General features: G+C 30.5%; 2 protein-coding genes across 2 annotated transcripts; one reads left to right on the top strand and one right to left on the bottom strand.

Moving 5' to 3' along the window:
- Nucleotides 1-14,719: 14,719 nt before the first annotated feature.
- On the top strand, nt 14,720-18,109 carry LOC120075159 (probable serine/threonine-protein kinase DDB_G0278665). The gene is made up of 2 exons (XM_039028341.1): nt 14,720-16,243; nt 17,867-18,109. The coding sequence occupies exon 1, from the start codon at nt 15,094-15,096 to the stop codon at nt 15,976-15,978; it is 885 nt and encodes a 294-aa protein (XP_038884269.1). The 5' UTR covers nt 14,720-15,093; the 3' UTR covers nt 15,979-16,243; nt 17,867-18,109.
- Nucleotides 18,110-18,254: 145 nt separating this feature from the next.
- Nucleotides 18,255-22,669, bottom strand: LOC120075158 (probable flavin-containing monooxygenase 1). Its single transcript, XM_039028339.1, has 5 exons — nt 22,154-22,669; nt 20,535-20,775; nt 20,268-20,446; nt 19,817-20,166; nt 18,255-19,033 (listed from the first exon to the last, which is right to left on the bottom strand). Exons 1-5 carry the CDS (start codon nt 22,634-22,636, stop codon nt 18,757-18,759), a joined length of 1,530 nt encoding a protein of 509 aa, XP_038884267.1. The 5' UTR covers nt 22,637-22,669; the 3' UTR covers nt 18,255-18,756.
- Between the last annotated feature and the right edge of the window lie 762 nt (nt 22,670-23,431).

Below are 23,431 nucleotides of genomic sequence, written 5' to 3'. Positions count from 1 at the left end.
AATTAAAGATTTTTACTTTTTACAAAGTCTTGTCATCTCTATCTGTCAAGTGGTTAACAAATTTGTACAACTATTTTTTTATTTTTAATTTATGAAATCTTCCCTGTTTTCAAACTTTAGAATCTAAATAGACATAGTCAAAACTTTAGGAACTAAAAATGATGTAATTTATTCTAAAATATATTAAGCTGAAGCAATTAACTATTCATTACGGCCACTTCTATCTGACCGTAATAAAAATTAGTGTAATCAGATTAAAATTCTATTTATCGATCAATTATAATAAGCCTAAATCGTAAATGTAATTAAATTGTTTTTCATCGCGTTTATTTAGAATTATGAATCTGTTACATTTTCCTGTTATCGTTATTGTTTGACCTTAACAATAATGGTAAAGACAATCTAACAATAAATGTGGCAGATTCATGATTTTCATATTGTTACAGTAACAATATCTATAACGTTAACGATAACAATAACGGTAAAAATATTGAGTCTCACGTAATTTTTAACTAAGAATTAGATTGAGTACTCTTCATTCATCAATTAGATTGCACGATTTGATTATAGATTTCGAGGTGGACCCCACAACTCGTTATGATTATAGAACGCAGGTAAACAAAAAGAAAATCAATTAGGGCCCACGTTTTACATTACCATTGATGGATTATTTTTTAATGGGTGTAAACATGGCTGAAAAGTACCAACCAAATGATTAATAATTATATATATAATTAATCGTAGGGAGTAAAATTAATTTAGTTTAAGTAATACTTTTGAAAGCCATGGTTGATTATTGAGTGACTACTTATGATCTATTTTTTTATATCAATAGTCTTTTAGTTCCACGAAGTGTGGGTGGAAGATATTTGAATCTTACACATCATATTTGAGGTTACATATCTTAATTAGTTAACCTATGTTCATATTGACAGTAGAAGTGTCACAATTATTGAACTATATGCTTATGCTTAAATTAATATTTATGTAGATAACCTATCATACAAATACTATATTAGTTTCTGATTCATATCAATATCAATATCAAGTATAGTATATGTCCAAGGATCTATGTTTCACCGACTTTAGTACAAATAGAAGGTTGTTTGGTTTTATATTATAGAACCTTATAATTAATGAATTATTTATATTAAACCTATCAAAATTTATATTAAACATTCCATTTTTGTTTTACAATACGTAGATTTTGGGATATTTATAATTTATATTAAACATAAATTTTAGAGAAAATTTATATAAACTTATTTTGGGAATACATAACGATATATTTATAGGTGTAAATCTAGGAATTTTCGAATCGTTTTTTTTTTTTTTTAATTGGGATTAGAAAAACATAATCGTGTCAAGTTAGAGAGAATGGAGGAGTTAGAGATATATAAGAAGCGGATCCCGTGGAGCCTTGGACTGGCCTCGACCTTGGAGATTGAGACCAAGGTGAATACAATGGGACTAAATAACTTGATTACATTCTTTTATGGTCGCTTTTAGAATCTTGCTTTGGGTTATTGTAAAAGGATTGAGTTTGGATAGAGTTTGACTAATCCTTATTATAATTTTACCATTATGTTATTTTCTTTTTTTGGAAGTAAAAGGTTATCCATAGCAACATTAGTAGAAAAAATAAATATATGGTAACAATAGCAAGACATATTGAATTAATTAAGAGTTATATTGAATGAGAAGTAAAAATAATTAATTTGTGATATGACAATAATGCAAGAATGATATTTAGAGCTAGAAATGAAATATATAAATTTAGCTTTACTATCCGGATAAAAAACATAAAAGAAAAATGGGGAAAAGGAAAATAATTGTCAGGTGAGAAAAAAAGAAAAAGAAAAAGAAAAAAAAAAAGGATTGTTTGTGGCACACGAATGCGAAAAAGCAATTGAGAGAGATGGGTATGGAGGAGTTGTGTCGCGAAGAGGATTTTTATGAAAAAGAGCAAAAGAAGAGGCCAAGTTCACTGTTTCAAATCAAACACTCTCCAATCATTTCATTTTATTTTCATTTACACCAACTCCCCATTTTTATTTTCATTTCATTTTTCAAATGATTATTTTATAGAAGATTTTTTTAAATAAATAAATAAAGTTTGTCATTCTCTCTTCCTAAACCTTTTGCTGACGTATTCTTCTATATATATATATTTTTTTTTTACACATCAATTCTATATAAAATATTAATTATTTGACGGAACATGATAATGTGGCTGACAATTGAATATCTCTAACTCTATTAGACATAAATTATAAAAATATTTTAAATTTAGATCTAGTAAAGATGCGTTTGGAATACCTTTTCATGTGATTAATTTAAAAATAAGTCATTTTGAAAAAAAATATTCAAATGTTTAACCACCACTCAAAATAGATTTTAGAGAACCGAGTTTATAAAATGGATTTGTTTAGGATAAACGATTGAAACCTGTTGGGAATTATGCCCTAAACTCTCATTGGATCTTATAATTTGTAAACAAAGTTTTGAACAAACGTTTGTGATATAATAATATATGATATTTTCTTCACTTTTGTCTATGAACATTAGATGTTTTAATTGTTTTACCACAAACCAATAAACTAAGAACCCTAGTTGTCGTTTGTAACTTAAGTATGTATATGGAGACATAGGTGGATCATGTCTTAAGTGATAACCAAAATGGTTTGTAGTATATGGATATAGGAGGAAAATCCTATCCTGGTAATGCTATGGATGTGGCCCACTTTGTAGAATAGTTACAAGTGTTGTGACTTGCTACAGATAGTCTGATTCTGATAATTCATATGGAGACATGCGAGCGGGGGCGTCCTAGACAAAGTGTTTGTATAAGACCGGACTACAAAGTGTTATAGTCTCGTTATATAACGCTGTTCATGACATAGACTTCACTTCACTAGGATGACCATAGGTAACATGACCTCAATCCTGAGCGAGTTGGGAACTCCCTGCCTTTGAGGGCGGTCCTTTGATTTGCATAGGTACAAGTGGCCAGATCGCCGACTCAAACCTACTACTTTGGGAATTCGTCTAACTTGGCAGCTGGGAACTCAACTACACAAGATGGAATTCACTCCTTCCCCACAACAGGGGTAAGTAAATAGATTGCTCCTTTAAGTGCTGATTCCAAGGCTTGAACGATGTGGCGAACATACCTTCTCATGGCCCAAGAGGTTTCCACACATAGTAGGACTATGTTGTATTATTCATTAGAGGGATCAGTGGTACTTAAGAAGTTAGATATAACTACAGGGACAAAACAGTAAATTGGTCCAGTTGTACTTACGAGCATCTGTGAAGGTTTATCGTATTGTTGATTGGTTATATCCGATGGACACAGAAATATATCTATGGTGAAAAGATGTAGCTGTTGGTCTTTAGTGGAATGCCTGACAGTTAACAGATGATAGATCTCGTAGCCAAAGAGTTTAGTCAGCTATTCACGTACCGTTGGAGCTTCGAGCTATAGGTCCATAAGGTCCCCTTGGTAGCTCAATGGATTCAAGTTGAAAATCAGTTTTTGGGTTAGTTTGAAGTGTTCAAATTGACAAAAGGGAGTTCGATTATATATGATATGATCGAACGGGTCAATTATATATGATGTAGTTGACATGATGTATGAGATATATTAATTGGAGGAAAATGATATAAATATGATTTATATCTAGTAGAGGAAAAAAGACTATGGTTCATATGTTTCATTTAATGTGATATTAAACCACAAGTTAATGAATATAATATGATTATATTTATTTAATTTTAACAAGTATGGGATAATTGTTGCCCGGATTTTTCTCCATAATCGAATGAGATAGTGGGAGGTTGCTTTCAGTTTTCGTAACTAAAAGATAAAATGAAAAAAAAATTCATTTTGCAAAGGATAAGACATTCACCCACCAAAAGTGTATACTGCCTATCGCATAGCAAACCGAGAGCATACACGACAACTCAACGTTTCTAAATGATCGTATACATGCACACTATTTACTAAACGATCGCATAGGATTTGCTAAACGATCGTCTAGCTCTTTCTACGTGATCACACGCCCGAGCATTTACTAAACGATCGTCTAATATGATCACGCCCCTTTTACTACACGATCGTCTACCTTTACCTAAACGATCAAGCATCGTCCATACGATCACGCCCCTTTTATTACATGATCGTCTACCTTTACCTAAATGATCAAGCATCGTCTATACGGTAGATACCCAAAATCTTCCACTTGCTTTGTCATGGTATATGATTGTCTCTTCCCTCTACCAAATCCAACAAATCCCACACCTCCTGGATTCTCACACGGAGAATACAGAGGTTTCAAGTGGTGGTGTCTTCCCTACTGCCGTGTTCATGAGGAGTCCGTTTGTGGGTAGACGATTTGTTGGACGATAGCTTGGACATTCTCAGCGAGAGCGAGAGGAGCAATCCTTGGACGAGAACGAGGTTTTCTATGAAAAAGGGTTCTTCAATTGGTATGTATTTCGTTCTCTTGTTGTTTAAAGTTTCAAAGCATGTTTGTAATTTGTTGTTAAATGCATATCTAGTCTGTTTGATTGTAAATGCGTTAATTCTGTCACAATGAGTTTGGAACGATCTTGCTTCTGCTTAGAGGTACTCTTGGATAAGAGTTCCTTAAAAATCATTTTAGAAAAATGAATTTTGAGTATTTAATTAATATGTTATCTCTCTCTAATATAAGAAACTCCTACCACCACTACAAGCAAACTTCAGCATAACCTCTGGCCAACTCTGACCACTACTTTCATCGGCTGTCACTAGCCAACTCTTGACCATCACTTCCGACGACGCCTATCAGCCAAATCCTCTAGGATGAGGTGACGAGATGAGACGTCATGTTAACCATACATGTTCAGCACAGTTTGATGTTTAAACAAGTATTTAGTCTGAATTGGTATCAAGTTGAAATAGGGTAGTATTACATATACCTTGATAATGAAGTGAGCTTCCATAATTATAGAGTTCCCTATCATCTCTTGGAAGGTCCATGCCTAATATGACAATAAGATTATGTTGATTGAAAAAAACACTTTAGTTTGATTAGGGTTGAGTTCAGTAGACTTAAATGTAGCTATTTAGCTTTTGAGCTTCATGGCCTAGCTTGATATCCTCTGTGAGTGCCCAATTACATGTGGAGAAAACTTTAGGTACTATTGGAGTACCATAGTTCCCTTGATCACACAATAGATTGATCTTCGTAAATAATAGTAGGTCATATATTAATGTCAGTAGGTGTCATTCTATTTTTAAAAGCAAGCTGAAGTGACATACAATAAATGAAGAGAGTATGAAAAATTTACTATACTTCGGTAGTATTAAGATGTCCATTTAACTAGTGGGACTAAGGCTTCATGGAGACCTGACCCTAATGAGGTGGAGAATTTACGATTAAACAGGGAATGGAGGAGGGAGAGGAGAGAATTTTTCTTATTGCTTGACCAGCAATGGGGACAAATATATTGTAATTCCTTACCCTCGTCTCCGCCCCGATTATATATATATCTTACAACACATACATATCGAGGTACCACAGTATAGTGAGTTTGTTGTGGATTTTTTTTTTTTTTTTTTTTTTTTTTTTTTTTTTTTTTTAAATCAGGCGCACACATACATACGCACGCACATGCGTACACACAAAAAAAAACACATAAAATCACTAGAACAAAAAAACAAAACTAACTGCAAGAAAGCAAGTAAAGACACACGGGAGTTAATGACCCAGTTTTGGTGAAATCTACCTACTTCTAGGGCAGTGTACACAGGAAAGATAATCTACTAATATTAAAGAGTCAAGCAATTACAACGTAGTATTTATCTATAATTCAAGGACTATTACAGTGACTCATGTACTCACAGATCATTTAGGCTCTCCTTAGATGTGAGACTCCCTCTTATTGAACTTTAGGCTCCCCCTAAGTGTGTTAATATTAGTGTGAACACTTCGGTTTTCGACAGTGTGTGAGACTCCTTTCCTCTCGATTATCTTCCGTTAGCTTAATGAACTCCCTTCCCTGATGAATCTTAAATCCTCCCTAAGTAGAGAAGTCCTTCTCTGCCTAAAACCGATGATCCTTTCTCAACAACAATACAGGCTCCTTAATGTAGAATTATCTTCAAGGTATTGTAATTTTCAATCTATGCAATCGTATAGCAGAATACAACAGGTATAGATAAAAAAAAAAATTTCAATGTTCGACAGATCGCTACCAAAACAAAAACACTTTCAAACCATAAATAAATGTGGCATCCCTAAATGAAAGCCAATATTCTCTTAAAAATCGTGGCCATGAAAGGAAGAACTTAAATATATATATATATATATATTATATATATATATATATATATATATTATATATATTATATTTCATTCAGACAAAATAAATTGTACAATAAATAAGTAAAACATCGAGCAAGATACATCTGCTAAGATTTTCCAGACTAGGAAAGAAATAAATATTCCTCATGGAATTTTCAGATTAAGAAAAAAAGAAATACTACAGAATTAGTAATATTTGAGATAGATGTTAAGACTTCATTTATGACCATAACAAAACCACCAACAAGACGTCTTAGAAAAATAGAGATCCAAATAATCAATCTCCCACAACACAACACACATATATATATATATAATTTAAAAATTTTTGATTTTTGAATTTTATATGTTGTAGCCAAAAGTAATTCCATGGGAAACATATTTCACACATTTAAACTTCAATACTTTATATTTATTTATTTTTATTTTTATTTTTATTTTTCTATTCAGTTATATTCACGTTTTTACATAGATTTTAGTATGGCAGAGATTTATATATATATATATATATATTATATTATATATATATATAACAACAATCATTTAATTGTTACTTGTTTTTTCTTAATAATGTTGAAAACGATAAGTAAGAAATTAGGAAATTAGGAGCACACAACCACCTTTTTAGTTATATTGAAAATCTTATTTCTTTTTAATAAATTTAAGGCTAATAAAATCATTAATCACTTGGAAAAAAATGGACATCAAAATTATATAGAATAAATCTCGAATGTGACTATGGTTACAACACTAGTATATAAATACGAGAATATTATAAATTGCCCATGTTTAATAATTATTTAGATCTTATTTGATAATTATTTTGTGTTTAATTTTTTTTTAAAAAAATGGTTTTTACTTGTAGTCCTAATTTCCTAATTTCTTACTTATGGTTTTCATATTTGTTATATAAACATTTCAATTCCGATCCAATTTTAAAAACAAAAATAACTTTTTTGGAAATTGCTCTTTTTAGTTTTCAAAATTTGATTTTACCTTTTAAAATACTTTCGAAAATGTAAACAACAAAACATAGAAATCAATGGATGAAAATGATGTTTATAGGCTTAATTTTCAAAAATGAAAAAAAAGAGACCAAAATGGGCATTGGCTTTCTGTTTTTAGTTTTTGAAAATTAAGCCTATGAACACAAATTCATTTCTTACTTTAGTATCTACTTTTTACGCAACATTTTCAAAACCTAAGTCGAGTTTTGAAAATTAAAAATAAAAAATAAAAAATATTGGATTTTGATAAAATATTAGAAGTGCAGTTGTCTCACATTGAAAATGTTTAAGGAGGAGACTATAACTTTTTTTTTGTTCAAATTGTTCTTGTGAGAAACATTTTAAGCTTGAGTGTGCTAACTCTAATTAAATTCGTTTTCGAATCATTAGCTTAGAGTGAGATTAAAAGGTTCGAATAGTAAAAAAAAACTTTGAGAGAGAGTACTTTTCTAATTGAGATTAGAGAGAAAATTATTTTGTGTGATTTATAACAATATTTCACATAATGAGTTTCTTTTTGGCGGGTAGTAATTTTTCTCTAATTTTAGAGTTTTTCATGTAAATTCCCCTCTTTCATATTTTTATTGTTTTTCTTTTAATTTTTCAATTATTTTTCTACGTATTTTTGTGATAATAGTGTCTAATGGTTTTTCCATACAAAAAAAAATTATTTTCACTTTTGAAATTGGGCTAAGCATTCAACTATTTTACTTAATAAACATATAAACTATCAAAAGAAATTGAGAAAAAATAAAATTATTTTTTTAAAAACGAAATAGTTAAGAAACGAGTCTTTAACTATTGTGAATTTGATTTGTCGTGTATGAATCTGTACGCTTAAAATGTATACATTATAAACTATCAAAAGAAATGTACGCTTTGCTCTTTATATGTATACATAGCGGTAACGAACTTGACAACCTTAAAATTAATTTTTCATTTGGTTTTCAATTTATAAATCAAGCTAAATAGAAAAAGATGTTCTACTAACTTTTAGAACAAAAGATTCCAATATAGTTTTAAAAATGAAACCAAACTAATCAATTCGTTTTGATTTGACTTGGCTTTTTCAAGTTTGTACACGGTTTTGTTCTTCGCTAATTTGAGCATAGCTCACGGATGAAAGATCAGTATTTTTTATTTTATTTTATTTTAAGTTGAAAGTTAACGGTCCTTTTTAGGTGTTCTTAAAGAAAAAAATTAAGGTTTTTCTTAAAGAAACATTTTTTTAGAAAAGAAAAATAAGGTCACCTAACATTTGTCAAAGTCTCTACACATATGAAGGAGAATAAGGAAACAGATAATAAATACAGAATTTCAACTATTGTGAATTTGATTTCTCATTACGTAACAAACTTTGGCATGCATATGGTTATTGTTTCTTTAGAAAATTGTAAATCGAAGGTGAGAGTTGAAACTTTCATTCTCTTAAAAAGTTATATAATATTGCTGTGAAATTGAAAAACACAACGGAGAAATATGATATAATAATATATAAATGAAATAAAATAAAATAATTAAAATTATGAAAATTTAATGAAAATTTGAAGTGGATTTCTCACCAATATATGATTTTAAGATTTACCAAATGCCAATATTTATAAACAAAGTGACAAGTAGGGTATAGTCTTACATGGACACCAAACATGAATAACTACAAAATACATGGACGACATAAAGATTGATACATGACTTTTAGGAGACTAAGCAATGGGCATCTATTTATTTTTATAATATTTATAATCTCCCACAATCCAATGTAGTGCACTAATTTTTCAAAAGTTGTGGTTGGTAATGCATTTGTAAATTAAGTCTGCTAGGTTATCTTTTGAACAACTTTGTTGTATAGTGATGTCGCCATTTCTTCAAGATCATAGGTGTAGAAAAGTTCCGATGAAATATGTCTTGTTTTATCTTCTTTAATATATCCACATTTATTTGGGCTATGCAAACTATGTTGTCTTCGTATAATATTGTTGGAAGATTTTGATTAGAAGACAAACTACATGTTTCACGAATGTATTGAGTCATTGATCTTAGCCATACAAATTCTCGACTAATGTTGTGAATTGCAAGAATTTCAACATGATTTGAGGAAGTGGCCGTTATGGTCTGTTTCACCGATCACCATGATATAACAATTCCTCCACATGTGAACAGATAACCTATTTGAGATCTAACTTTGTGTGGATCAGATAAATATCCAGAATCTGCATAATCAACTAGGTCAAAATTTGATTGATTTAAATAAAACAAACCCATATAGATTGTTCCTCGAAGATAACGAAGTATATACTTAATTTCGTTTCAATGTCTTTTTGTAGGAGAAGAACTATATCTAGTTAATAAATTTACTGACAATGCAATATTTGGCCTTGTATTATTAGCAAAATACATAACTACACCAATTGCACTGAGTTATTCATTATCGTCTCGAGATCGAAATATATCTTTTTTTATATCCAATGAACGGACGTTCATTGGAATATTTAATGGATGAGCTTTGTTCATATAAAATATTTTCAATTTTTTTCCTGTACAAGTTGACTGATAAATAAATATTCCATCTGCTAAATGTTTAATTTGCAAACTAAGACAAAATTTTGTTTTTCCGAGATATTTCATCTCAAATTCTTTCTTAAGATATTCTATTGTCTTTGAAAGTTCTTGAGAAGTCCCAATTATATTCAAGTCATCAACATACAATTATAATAGAAAATACTGTTTGTGATTTCTTATAAAGACAAATAGACATATTAGATTATTTGATATCCTTCTTTCAATAAATATCTACTCAGACGATTGTACCACATTCGTCCTGATTGTTTCAATCCATATATTGATCTCTGTAACTTTATTGAATACAATTCCTGAGAATTTAATGTATATATTTCAGATACCTTAAATCCTGGGATTCTCATATAAATATCATTATCAAGAGATCCATAAAAGTGTTTGACTGCATTCATAAGATGCATATCCAGACTTTCATACACAGTTAGAACAATTAATTATCTTAGTGTAATTGCATCCACCATTGGAGAATATGTCTCCTCATAATTAATATCAGGTCTTTGTGAAACTTTGTGCAACTAGTCTTATTTTGTATCTTGTGACTTCATTATTTCATTTTTTTTACAACTACCCATTTGTATCCCACAGGTTTGACACCTTCTGGTGTTCGGACCACTAGTCCACAAACCCGTTGTTTTGAAAATGAGTTTAATTTTACCTCGATTGTTTTTTTCCACTAAGGCCAATATTTACTGTCTACATTTTTCAACAAATTTTGGTTCACGATCCTCATTTACAGATATAATATCAGGAGCAACATTATACGCAACAATGTTGTCAATAACTATATTAGTTCGATTCCATCTTTTTCGTATCATGACATAGTTGATTGAAATCTCACTATTATTTTTAGGTATTTCACATTCCTCACAAGTCATATCAAGGATTTCTTCATGGATACTTACATCCTCAACCAAATATTTTTAATTATTAATTATTTTTCATTTTCGAGGATTTTTATTATTGGAACTCACTGGTCTACCACACTTCTGGTGTGTTACAGACTCGTTGTTGACAACTTGTTGTGTCAAGATGTGAATTTTTTATGAAACATTTGCAGCTGGTATATGTGACTTAGTTACTTTCTTGGCATCTATAAATGCAGCTGATAATTGATTTGCTATATTTTTCAAATGAATTATTTTTTCAACATCAAGTTGGTTGAGATTCGTGATTCTTAATTTGCATTGAAAGCAAGCATCACATGATAATATATTAGATTGAAGAATCTTCTGGCTCTTTAATGGGTGTTCACTTGAATTCTCAATAATTCTTCTCATCATTATAGACCCTGGATGACCCAATCTATCGTGCAAATTAGTAAATATATCTGAATTCATGAACTCCAAGTTCATTGTTGCATATATTTCAATTACTCGTATATGAGTATAATACAATACAGAAGATAAAGCAGACAACTTTTCTAATAAGTTTTTCATTTGAGATAGAAGAGATAATATATAGATATTCCACATTATTTTACTATCAGTCTCAATATGATAACCATTGTAACGTATATCTTTAGAACTTAGAAGATTTCTTTTTGATTGATTAGAGAACAATGCATTGTCAATTGTAAATTTTGTTCCTCTAGGCAAAATAATATTTGTTTTTCTAAAACCTTCGATCAAGTTTGCAAAACTTAATATAGTATTTACTTTTGCTTTTAGCATTGTCAATTTGGAAAAGTAATTTTTATTTGTATGTATTGTGTGTGTAGTTGCATTGTCTGCTAGACATAAATCTTCTTTGCTCATTTCTGAATCCCTGAACATATGAAAATGATCCAAGTTTCTTCACTAAAAGAAAATAATTACAATAAGAAAAACACCACTTAAAATATACAAAAGTTACTAAAAAAAACATGAAGATAGATAAAATAAAACAACAACATTAAGTCTAGATATTCTCAAAGTCAAAAGAAACACTTGAAGTTTCATCAACTGTGTCAATCTTCTCTTGGAGAGATTAAAAAAAGTCCACCACATCCAAATTTGACATATAAGATGGGTGAAATTTGTCATTATCCTGGTATGCAAAATTTGATTCTATATTTTTCTCTTTTTCCTTCAGGGAGGCTTGATAGAGGTTAACTAAGTGTTTTGACGTACGACATATACGTGACTAACGCCCAGTCATTTCGCATTGGAAGCATTTATTTTCAACACTCTTTGAACTCTTATCTTGTGGTGCTTTTCCTTTGGGTTCATTATTTTGTGTGATTCTTTTGAAATTTGAATGGTTAGAATGATCACCACAAAAATAATAATTATTTTTTCCTCTACCACTTTCACGACTTCGACCACGACCACGACCTCAACCACGATTATTAACATTCACCAATTTGCATTTCATCCGGGAAAAGCCATCTTTTTCCTCTACCACTTTCACGACTTCGACCACGACCACGACCTCAACCACGATTATTAACATTCACAACATACACTTTAGGGAATGGTGTTGTTCCAGTTGGTCGAGATTCGTGATTTTTCATCAATAACTCGTTATTTTATTCGGCCATGAGAAGACATGAAATTGGTTCAGAATATTGTTTAAAACTTTTCTCTTGATATTGCTATTGCAGGAGCATATTCGAGACATGAAATGTAGAAAATGTCTTCTCCAACATATTAGCATCAGTAGTTTTCTCTCCGCATAACAACAATTTTGAATTGATTTAAATAATGCAGAATCGTAATCCCTTACTGATTTAAAATCTTATAGACTTAAATGCATCCACTCATACGAGCTTTAGGAAGAATAACAGTTTTTGGATGGTCATATATTTTTTTCAATTTTTTTCACAAGATGCGGGGATGTTTTGTTGTAAGATACTCAATTTTTAATCCTTCGTGGAGATTATGATGACGGGATGTCGTATTTCCTTCTTTAATTGTTTCTCATAAGTTCATAGCATCCAGGTGAATTTTGACATCGAGCACCCATGACAAATAATTATTGCCATTAATGTCAAGAGTTGCGAATTTAAATTTTGTAAGATTTGTCATGACAACGCTATCACAAAATATTGTATTTATATTAGAAATTTAATATGTACTAAATATGCAAAATAACATTTAAGTTATTAATTATAATAAAGAGGAAAAAAAATCGATCTACCTTTAAGACCTACCTTCAACGAGGGATGCAACAAGAGCTCGTGCTGATAACATGTTGTGAAATTGAAGAGCACAACAAAACACAAAGGAGTACAACGAATATGGAGAAAATATAATATATATTTAAATGTAATAAATAAATAAATATAATATGATACAATAATAAACTAAAATTATAAAATAACTAAAACTATAAAAATTGGACAATATGAAAATTTAAGTGAAATTTTGAAGTGGATTAACCCACCAATGTGTGTGATTTTAAGATCCATCAAATGCTCATATAGGCAAAGTGACAAATAAGATTTGGTTTTACATGAATAACTATAAACCACATGGATAACATGAAAATTGACACATGACTTTTAAGATAATAAACAATAAGTTTCTATTTATTTTTATAATATTTATAATAAATATCAAGGTATATTCATATTGACTTTTATACATATATCATAGAGTTAAAATAATATTTATAATAACAACATTCAACTATTAAAATAGTTTATAAATTATCAATTTAGTACATTTCGTGTTTACAGTTTTATGTTTTAAAAATTTATATTTGCTTTTTCTTTATTATTCAATTATGACTTTTATCTTCGTTAATATCGAAACAATCCACTTCCTATTCAAATTTTAAAAAATAGTTTATACACTTAATTTTAAAAAACAAAGATCGTAAATCAAACGAGGTCTTAAAAATTACTTGTTTTTTTACATCGTATTTGGTAATTATTTGATTTTTTGTTTTTAAAAATTAAGTATTTTTTCTCTCAATTTCTTAGAATGATTTGCATTTTTCTTAACTAAAAAAAAGTTGAATTGTTAGCCAAATTCCAAAAACAAAAGTAAATTTTAAAAAACTAATTCTTTTAGTTTTCAAAATTTGGTTTGATTTTTTAAAATATTGATAAAAAGTAGATAACAAACCAAGAAGCTTAGAAGTTAGTTGGGTGCATTACAAACTTGATTTTCAAATGCTAAAAGACTAAAATCCAGATTGTTATCAAACGGGACCTTGTTTTTTATTTTTGAAATTATGTTCGTTTTCTCATTATTCGTTATTCATGGGGTTTTATATGTTTTATTCAAATATGTAAATTTTTAGCCAATTACAAAAAAGATAAAAACAAGTTTTTCTAAAATATTTTGTTTAGTTGACAACAAAACATATAAACATATGGGTAGAATTGATGTTTATTGTCTTGACTTTAAAAAATTAAATGGTTATTAAATGAAATCTTAGTTTTCAAAATTTAACTTATTTTTAAAAGTTTTACCAAAAAAAGTTAATAAAACATAAAAATTGTATACATAAAAGTAACCTTTACAAATTGAATTTAAAAAACAAAAACAAATGATCGTCAAAATTTCAATTTGTCATATATAGTTCTAAAATTTTTTATAAACGATCCCAACCATTTCAACTGTCGAATTAGAAGATTGAACTATCAACATTTTTAGAACGCTAATTGATACTCATGGATTGACTTTATATATTTATTTGGTTAAATAGATCAGCTTATGCTTAACCATGGAAAGAAAAAAAAAAAAAAAAAGAGTGATTTTCTAAATAAGGCAAAGAACCAAAGTTTAACCACAAAAGCCCAAATGAGTAATTTCACGAATAGTAAAATTAAAAAAAATAATAATATGGAGAGTCCACACGAAACCCGTCCTCCCAGTCGCCGTCGCAGTCCCATCTGCATCGTCTTAATTACATGTAAACAAAATAGAAAAACAAAAGTAATTTTCCAAATTAGGAAACACTCCAAAATAATATTCTCATTCGCCTTTTTTTCTTTTTTCACATTTCCCCTAAAGTAAATAAAAATAAAAAATAGATTTAAAAACCCTAGACTGCCCCTATTTCCTAAGGCTAGCTATTTATATCACCCACGAACCTCTCCTTCCCTGCCCGAGGTCATCAAATCCTCTGCTCCATTTCTCTGCTCTGCTTTCTCCCCATGATTCTCTCTTCCTTCTCCTTCTCCTTCTCTTCCACTTCTTCAAATTTACACAAACAAACCCATTTTAATGGAGTTCCATCACCTTAATCAAGATCCTATTTCTTCTCCTTACATTCGTAGCCTTGTTAAGCATTTCAAAACCAAAGAACCCATCAATCCCAATTCCTCTTCTTCTTCTTCTTCTTCCTCCTCCTCCTCCTCCTCTGGCGCCAATCCCTCTAAAATGGCGGAACCAATTCCCAAACCTCAACCAACGCAACCCCACAAGAAGCAAGTTCGAAGAAGGCTCCATACCAGTCGACCTTATCAAGAGCGTTTGTTGAATATGGCCGAAGCCAGAAGAGAGATTGTCACTGCGCTTAAGTATCACCGGGCCGCTATGAAAAAGGCCGCCGCCACTGCTGCCACCGCTGAGCAGCTACATCAACCGCAGACGCCGGTGGAGTCATCCCCTGCCAGATCCCAAGAAGGGAAGATCAGACCCAGGAAAATCCCCAAGTCCTCCGCTACAGAGAGGAATAGAATTAATGAAACCCAGAGTAATTTCAAGTATAATGATAATAATAACAATAAAAATAATTTGAAGAATCTTTGTTATGATCCATCGATGATGATGATGATGAATTGTTCGTTCCCAAGTTGGTCGATGAATTCGCAATCGGTGGAAGGGAATAATATTGTGGACATTGTATTACCAGAGCAAACTCTAGGCCTGAATCTCAACTTGCAGGATTTCAACAATTTGGACGCGAATCTGTTCTCAAACGGTGGGGTTTCGGGTTCGTGGTCGACGTCGACATCGTTCTCCAAGCCTTTCGATTGCGACGGATCAGGAAGGTCGGAATTGTGTATGGGCAGGGGAGGGAACAGAGTCGAATACGAGCGGGGGCGGGGGCGGCGGAGGAGGGAGGACTGCACGTGGCGGTGGGGGAAAAGGAGATGGCGGAGATGAGTCGATAGCGGGAGAAACATGAGATGGAATGGAGTGATAAGATGAGTTTGGTGAAATCGGCGTGGTGGTTGAGATTTATGAAGATGGGGAAAAAGGAAGAGGAAGAAGAAGAAGAAGATGGGTATGAATATGGATATGGGGATCCGTTCGATCAGATTTTGGAGTTTCCAGATTGGATGAACAATGGAAATGAAAGTTGTTTTCAAGAACAGCTGTTGAATGATTACCAGTTCTTCCATGATGATCATCCTTCTGCTCTTCCTTGGTAAGATACATTCCAAAACACTCTGTTTCTCATTTCAAATTCAGATTTCTATATGTTCTTTTTTGTTCGTCATCTATATTTTTCAAATATGGAAGGAGGAATAGTTTTTCCTTTCCCTTTTGAGCATCTCCCCTGTTTTCCACTGTTACATTCGGTTTGATGAACATCCCGGATGCAGAACCCTCCTTCCACATCCACTCTAATCTCACCCAAATAAATAAAATAAAATAAAATAATTATAATTATTAAAAAAATAAAACAAAAGTGTTTTCCACGTGGCAAATTATGATCAAACCATTGGTTACTTTTTTTCATGAAAAATATTTAGGTGTTGCACCTATCTTTGTGGAATCAACCAATTTATTATTATTATTTTTTTTCACCTATAGAAGAGGAAGTATGAGATTTAGAAGCAGCTCTTCTTTCATACCCAATATCTGTTCGTGCATCTCCTTCTTACGGATCACAAAAATAAAGTCTTTATAATTATTATTTAGTTTGATTAAATTTTGATTTTAGAATATTTATGAGATTTTTATACGGTTTTACCTAATCTAGAGACTATTTATAATATTTTATGCCACTATGAGACTAAATTTTAACTATAACTTAACCATAAAGAGCTGAAAAGTATTTGAAAAATAAAAAATTACCTTATATTAGGCTTTGATAATACAATTTGATGAGTTGTACAAAATTGTACAAAGATCAAAGCAAGCTTTGGATTTTGTTTTTCAACAGTTCAGAGTTGCATTTTTCTTTTACAAAAAGGAATTCTCTCAATTAAGAACACTCATTGAAGTTGAACTCTAAATAATTTATCTCAACAAAAAAGGAAAAAAATAATAAAACAATAACAAACAATTGATCTCAAAATCTCGTACCTCATATAAAAATTAGAACTATAGGAACTAAATTCTTATATAATAAGATCATTTAATGTGATGAATGTACATAGACAATCTTTTAGTTTTTTTTTTTCTTTTTCTTTTCAATTTGGTTTAAGAGGATTCATTCTAGTTGAATTCTTCTAATAATATAGGTTTTCTTGTAAAGATGATATTAATTTGAGTTAGTTTCATGTCCATTTCAATAAAGTGGACTTGGTTTTATTCTTACTCTATCATGTATTCATGAAAACAAATTTAGACAAGAACAAGATGAGGTTAATATGAATAGAAAAAATAATATAGTTCACATCAACATCAATTTACACTAAAGACAAAATCAAATGTCTGTATATATATCATCTATTATTGGATACCTTTTTTGACATTTATTTCTATTATATATAGTTTTCATATGGTAAGAGCTTCTTGGATGCATGTAACAAAAGCACAACCTTTTTCCCACTTACATAATAATAATAATAATAATTGATATTACACATTTTTGAACCATACACTAGTTTATTCGATCTTATAACTTGTGTAGAAAATTGAAATATACCATTGTGAAGTTTGACCAATGGTGAATTTGGGTCAAATTAACCCTCACAAGACAATGGGCTTTCTCCTCCAAAAGGCTTCAAAGTTGGGCCATATTTCTTTTTTCTTTTTCTTTTTCAAGAAAATATTAGTTTTACTAATTAATTTTATGTTTGTATTTTTCTTTTGGATGCAGCATGGACATTGGAGAGTTTGAAGGCATGGATGGGGAGTGGTTAGCTTGAAAAAGATTTGATTATTTTTTACTAATCAAATCTTTCAGAACTTATTTTATTTTATATAAAATATATATTTCAATTTTGGTAGTTTTAGAGTCCAAAGTTATAGTAATAAACCTGGTAAAAACAGTTGCTTTAAAGTAGGAAGCAATGGAGTTTAATTTAATAAGGGAAGAACGCTTATGCTTTTCCCTTTTTTTAAATCTTCCTTTCTTGTTTCTACATTCTATTTCTTTGTAATTAATTAGTTGTCTTTGCTATTATCTCCGAGATCTCGTGCCCTTAGCTAACTAAAACATAGATCAATAGCTAAGAATCCATAGGTCATATTCAAAATTTTCTTAAAATATGCTCGTTTAATAATAATAATAAACGAAAAACTAAGAAACCAATCATCATCATAAACCTCACTCTTAATTCAACTAAAGTATTCTTTTTGTTGCTTTAGCATTATTTTAGTTCTAAGTTGATCTGAAGAAATATTAGAACAGGGGGTAAATTTTAATTAACTAGCCAGTAAAAGTACACTTGGCATTAACCAAACTAACATAAGCCTAACAAACAATATTAAATATTCCCCCTCAAGATGGAACATGAACATCAATTAACTCCCATCTTGTCGATCTTCTTAAGTAAAGAAGTAAAAAGAAGAAAGTTATAAAGACTTGGTAAAAATATCAAGAATTTTGGTACAATGATCGAGACCTAATTAATTTTGAGCTTTACTTTACTTTATTAATAATACTTGGGTTTAATACAAAGTATAGGGATCATAAAACCTCATAACTATGTCATTAATTAATAAAAGACAGAATTTAAACATGTCTTATATATAAATATATAGATCTTAGTTAGAAGTATTTGCCATCTCTTGATAAATCTCATCAGTGTAGCTAATGCTGAAGGTGGAAACACATTGACGCTTGTAGAAACGTGTAGTGTTCTTCATGACTTGAATTTCATTTGCAGTTTGTTGAAGCATTTTGTGAATGGTAGGAAGCTTGAAGCCATCTTCAGCCAATCTTGCCAGCCATTTGCACCGTAGCTCTCCAGTGCGAAGGTTTGATACGCTCTCAAGATATCCCACAAATCCCATGTTTGGTATCAGTGGATGAATCACACCCCTGTTTCATAATTTTCATCGTTAATCTTCTCTGATATCAGTTCATTTACACGTTTAGTACCTCGACTTCCAAATTTATCTCTTTTTGTTCTAAGAATTTTCAGTTTTGTATTGAATAAGTCTAAGCAACATAGATATGGATACAAGACATGAATACAACATTGATATGGTGACACGTCATTTTTTAAATTTTAGGACGTAGACATGATAATGATACATTTATTAAAACATCCATTTTAAAAATATTTTTCATTTTTAAACAAGGACGAAATTCAAAATAAATGAGTTTATGTATTTGTATGCTATTTTCTGCTATCAAATTTTATTGTTTTTATCCTATATGTGTCTATTTAGTACATGTAACAAGTGTTTGGTGCATGTCTAACAAATGTTGATTCTATTTTGACTTTGTATAGCTAATATCTAATACATCTATTACACTAACTAATGTTTGATACGTGTCCAATAAGTGTCGGACATGGACACACTAGCCAAACTAAAATGTACACGTTTCTTAGCAATAGGTCCTTAAACTTAAAAAAAAAAAAAAAAAAAAAAGAAAGTGTCCAATAGCTTCTTAAGCTATAAATTTTGTGTCTAACAAATTATTGGCCTATTTGATAATTTTTTAAAATATACAAAGCTACTAGACACAAAATTTAAATTTAATTTTAAAGATTTATGAAATATGTCATCAATTTATTAGAGATGAAATTGAAAGTTGTGAAAGGTACTTAGTATTAAAAAGAAAAAAAAAAGTGAAGAGAGATGGTTAATTTGGTACCTGTACAAAGGGATGATACCAGAGGAATCAACCAAAAGGGTATTAAAAGGATGAGGCAACAAAGACTGAAGCTTTTGTTTGCCTTGAAAACCAGTGTTGAGAATGACAACATCAGCTTCTAATTTGGTATTATCTTCAAATTGAACTCCATCACTCCAAAACCACCATTTAGATGTCTTTTTGAACAAAATCTTGCCTTTCTTTGCCTCTTCAAAGAAATTGTTTGGCATAATAGCCATTTGACAAGATGCATAGTCTTCTTCAAAGGGGTGTTCTGGTTTTAGTCCATACTTCTCTAATGGCAGCTTCCATGTTAAATATGACTCTATGAACTTAGAAATTGCCTTTCTCTGTTTCATTAATTAAAAACACCCACACCAATAAGTATACACTTAGATGAGTGAAATTAATTGAAACGAAATGACAATTTGAGGATCAATTAAAATAGTACCATGGGAGAAAAGAGAGAGCAGAAAAGGGCCTTAAAAAGGCCTTGATTTGGGCTTTCTTGGAGGAACTGAGAGAATCTTGTTGAGTAAAATAAGAAAAAGGGTAATCCCCATATTCTATAGGATGGGACTGTCCAATGCAATGACCTAATCACCATTGTGCAGGGCTGCCCTTCTGGTCCTAAACCACACCAAAATCAAATCTTAATCAGGAAATGAACAGTAATTTGAAACAGAAAAAAAGAAAAAAGAAAATTGGAAGAAAGTACCTTGATTTGCTTGGGCACATTCAACAGCCAGATCAATGGCAGATTTTCGATAGCCAACAACAACAACACGCTTGTGCTGAAGAAGGGCACGTGCAGCATCGTGGTCGAGCTTGGCGTAGTCCATCGAGTGTAAAACCTTGCCTTTGAAAACTTCTTGACCTTTGTTCTGAGGGAATTTTGGTATGTTTGGTATATCTCCATATCTTCCCACACATATTATCACCAACTCGAATTCATACCACTATCCTCACAAATCCATGCATAATATTATTTCTCATTCTTTTCTACTTTTTGACATATGCTTTTGTCAATTTGACAAAAGCATATGTCAAATTGGAATAATGTATATCTAATCAACAATAATGTATATCTCCATATGCTTCATGACCATAAGTATGAACTTTTTGTAGATTCATGTTAACACATGAATTATTGATATAATTATTATTATTATCAACTTTTTCAAGTCATTAACGTATTAAATAAATATGGGTATATTTTGAATATGGAATTTCAAAAATATCCAAAATTGACATGCATGATTTATAATTATATCAACTCCTCTATGGAATAATAATATATTTTGCACTCTTCCCGTTAAAATTTTATTATGTTGGCCAAAGCGAACATGGCTGTTGGAATATAAGTTTTTAAATGATCATGACATTTGTAGTTTGAATCTTCTATTCTTATTGTACTAAAAAAAAGTAAATTTCTTAATTGATCAAGGATATTTGAGAAAAGTATCTTTTAGATTTATTTATGTTAAAAAATAATGTATATAAATTAAATAAGATATGTGTAAACATATAGGTATGATTCAGTTTTAAATTTTTCAGTTTGAAAATATAGAAGCATAGATAGAGAATCTTGGACAACTTAGAGTATATATTTTTATATATATATTTTTTGAAAAACATATCAAAGGCCAGGGGAGCAGCATATTTCGCTCAATCATTTGAAATATATAATACACACATGAAGACGAACACAAATATAGACATACAAATATTAAAACTTGCTTCCAAAAATTTCTTAATTAATAACAAATTTCTTAAAAGTATATATTTTGTAGGATTGTTTTCAAATATAAGAAAATGAACCAAAATATTTAAAAATATAGCAAAACTTTACTATATATCTGCAATAATCGCGTACACACAATAAACACAGATAGTAGTCTATGCAATTTATCGCAGATAGACTGTGATATTTTGTTATTATTAGTAAATATTTTCAGTAGTTAAATCATTTAAAAAATGGAACTATACTATTGAACTATATTCCGTTTTGACTAGTTAAAAACATAATTATAAATAAGGAAATATTAGACTACTCAAATATAGTATAGTTAAGGTATACACAAAAAATATTAGTGAATTCGAGGACTAACCAGATAAATATTGTGAATTAAATAAAAATTGGTAAAACCAAGTGGTTTTGAAAACCAAATATGGGTTATTTGGAATTTTTGGGTTATCTTTTTATTTAAAATTAATAACAAACGTAAAGATGTATTTACTAATAATAATAATAATTAGGTTCAAATTTTATCATTTCATATCCTAAATAAAAAGGAAAAGAAAAAAAAGAAAAAAAAGAAAAAGGTGATTATATACCTGAATGGTGTTGAGCTGAGTGTCTTCAACGGCGACCTCCCATACAGAACGGCCATTAAGTAGGTTTCCGTACACTCCGGCCGCCGTGGAATCTTCAGCTTCGGGGCCGCCAATATATCGGAGTTGAACCACTTTACAATTAAACTTGACGAATCTGAGCACATTAAAATGCGTTGCATAGCCATGCAAATAATCCAAAACCTCCAAATACGTTGGAAAGTCATCATTCCCCGTCGCCGGCGGCGGCCACGGGTAGTCGGAGAATTCAAAATCCTGGCGAGGAGTCTGCAGCCTGGTGGTCCGATAAGCGCAGTGCTTCCACACGCCGCCTATTGAGTCTGTGGCCTCAAACACCACTGGGTGGTGACCAGAGAGATGCTTAGCGGCGGTGATTCCACTAATGCCAGCTCCAATTATAGCCACTTTGGACACTGATCGGCGGCGGTGGCTTTGCTCGGCGGTGGTTGCAGATGCAGCAGCCATTTTTTTTTTTTTTTTTTTAATTCTCCAACAGAAATTAATTATATGTGTGTAATATTTTGAGTGATGAAAAATAAACGTTGAGTTTAACTCTTTATAGTGGTGAAATGGTCAGGCTACAATGCAAAGAACAGTCCCAAATATAGTAATAAAACTTAAAATATTAATAGATATAATATAATGTAAATTTTTTTGTACATATAGCAATATTTAGATTTAGTTCTCGGAGTTGATAAACTATCACTGGTAGAAGTCTATTAATAATAGAGTCTATCAATGATAGAAGTCTATCTATAAGTGATCGAGTCTATCACTCTGATAAATTTTGTTATATTTATAATTATTTAAAAATATTGCTATACACTTAATTATTAATCTTAAAAGTGTCATCGATTACAATTATCCAATATAAAAATAATGTTTTTTAGTTATGGGTCCACAAACTTTTTGGATGACCCAAAAAGTGAAGTTCACAACTCTAACTCTTTTAGAAAAAAAAAAAAAAAAATAGTAAAATCAACATTTGCTCCAAATTATTGGATCATATTATCGTAATATCTAAATTAAAACTAAACTCAAACTTTAATTTGACCAAAATTTCTTCTTGTGAGAAATTCTAATTACTATGTTAAAAGATAAGATCTAAGCAAATCATTTTTGGACAATTTTACACATTTATCAATTTGTAATTTCAATAATATCATAAATTTATTTTGTTAAATTTTGAATAATCAATTATATAAAATCTGGTTTTCTTCATTATATTAGAAGGTAGGATAGTAGAAAATTATCCCAAAA

Source organism: Benincasa hispida, chromosome 4 (assembly GCF_009727055.1).
Source record: "Benincasa hispida cultivar B227 chromosome 4, ASM972705v1, whole genome shotgun sequence".
Taxonomy (NCBI): domain Eukaryota; kingdom Viridiplantae; phylum Streptophyta; class Magnoliopsida; order Cucurbitales; family Cucurbitaceae; genus Benincasa; species Benincasa hispida.
Note: the sequence above shows the minus strand (reverse complement) of the source record. Positions and strands in the feature narration are given on the sequence as shown.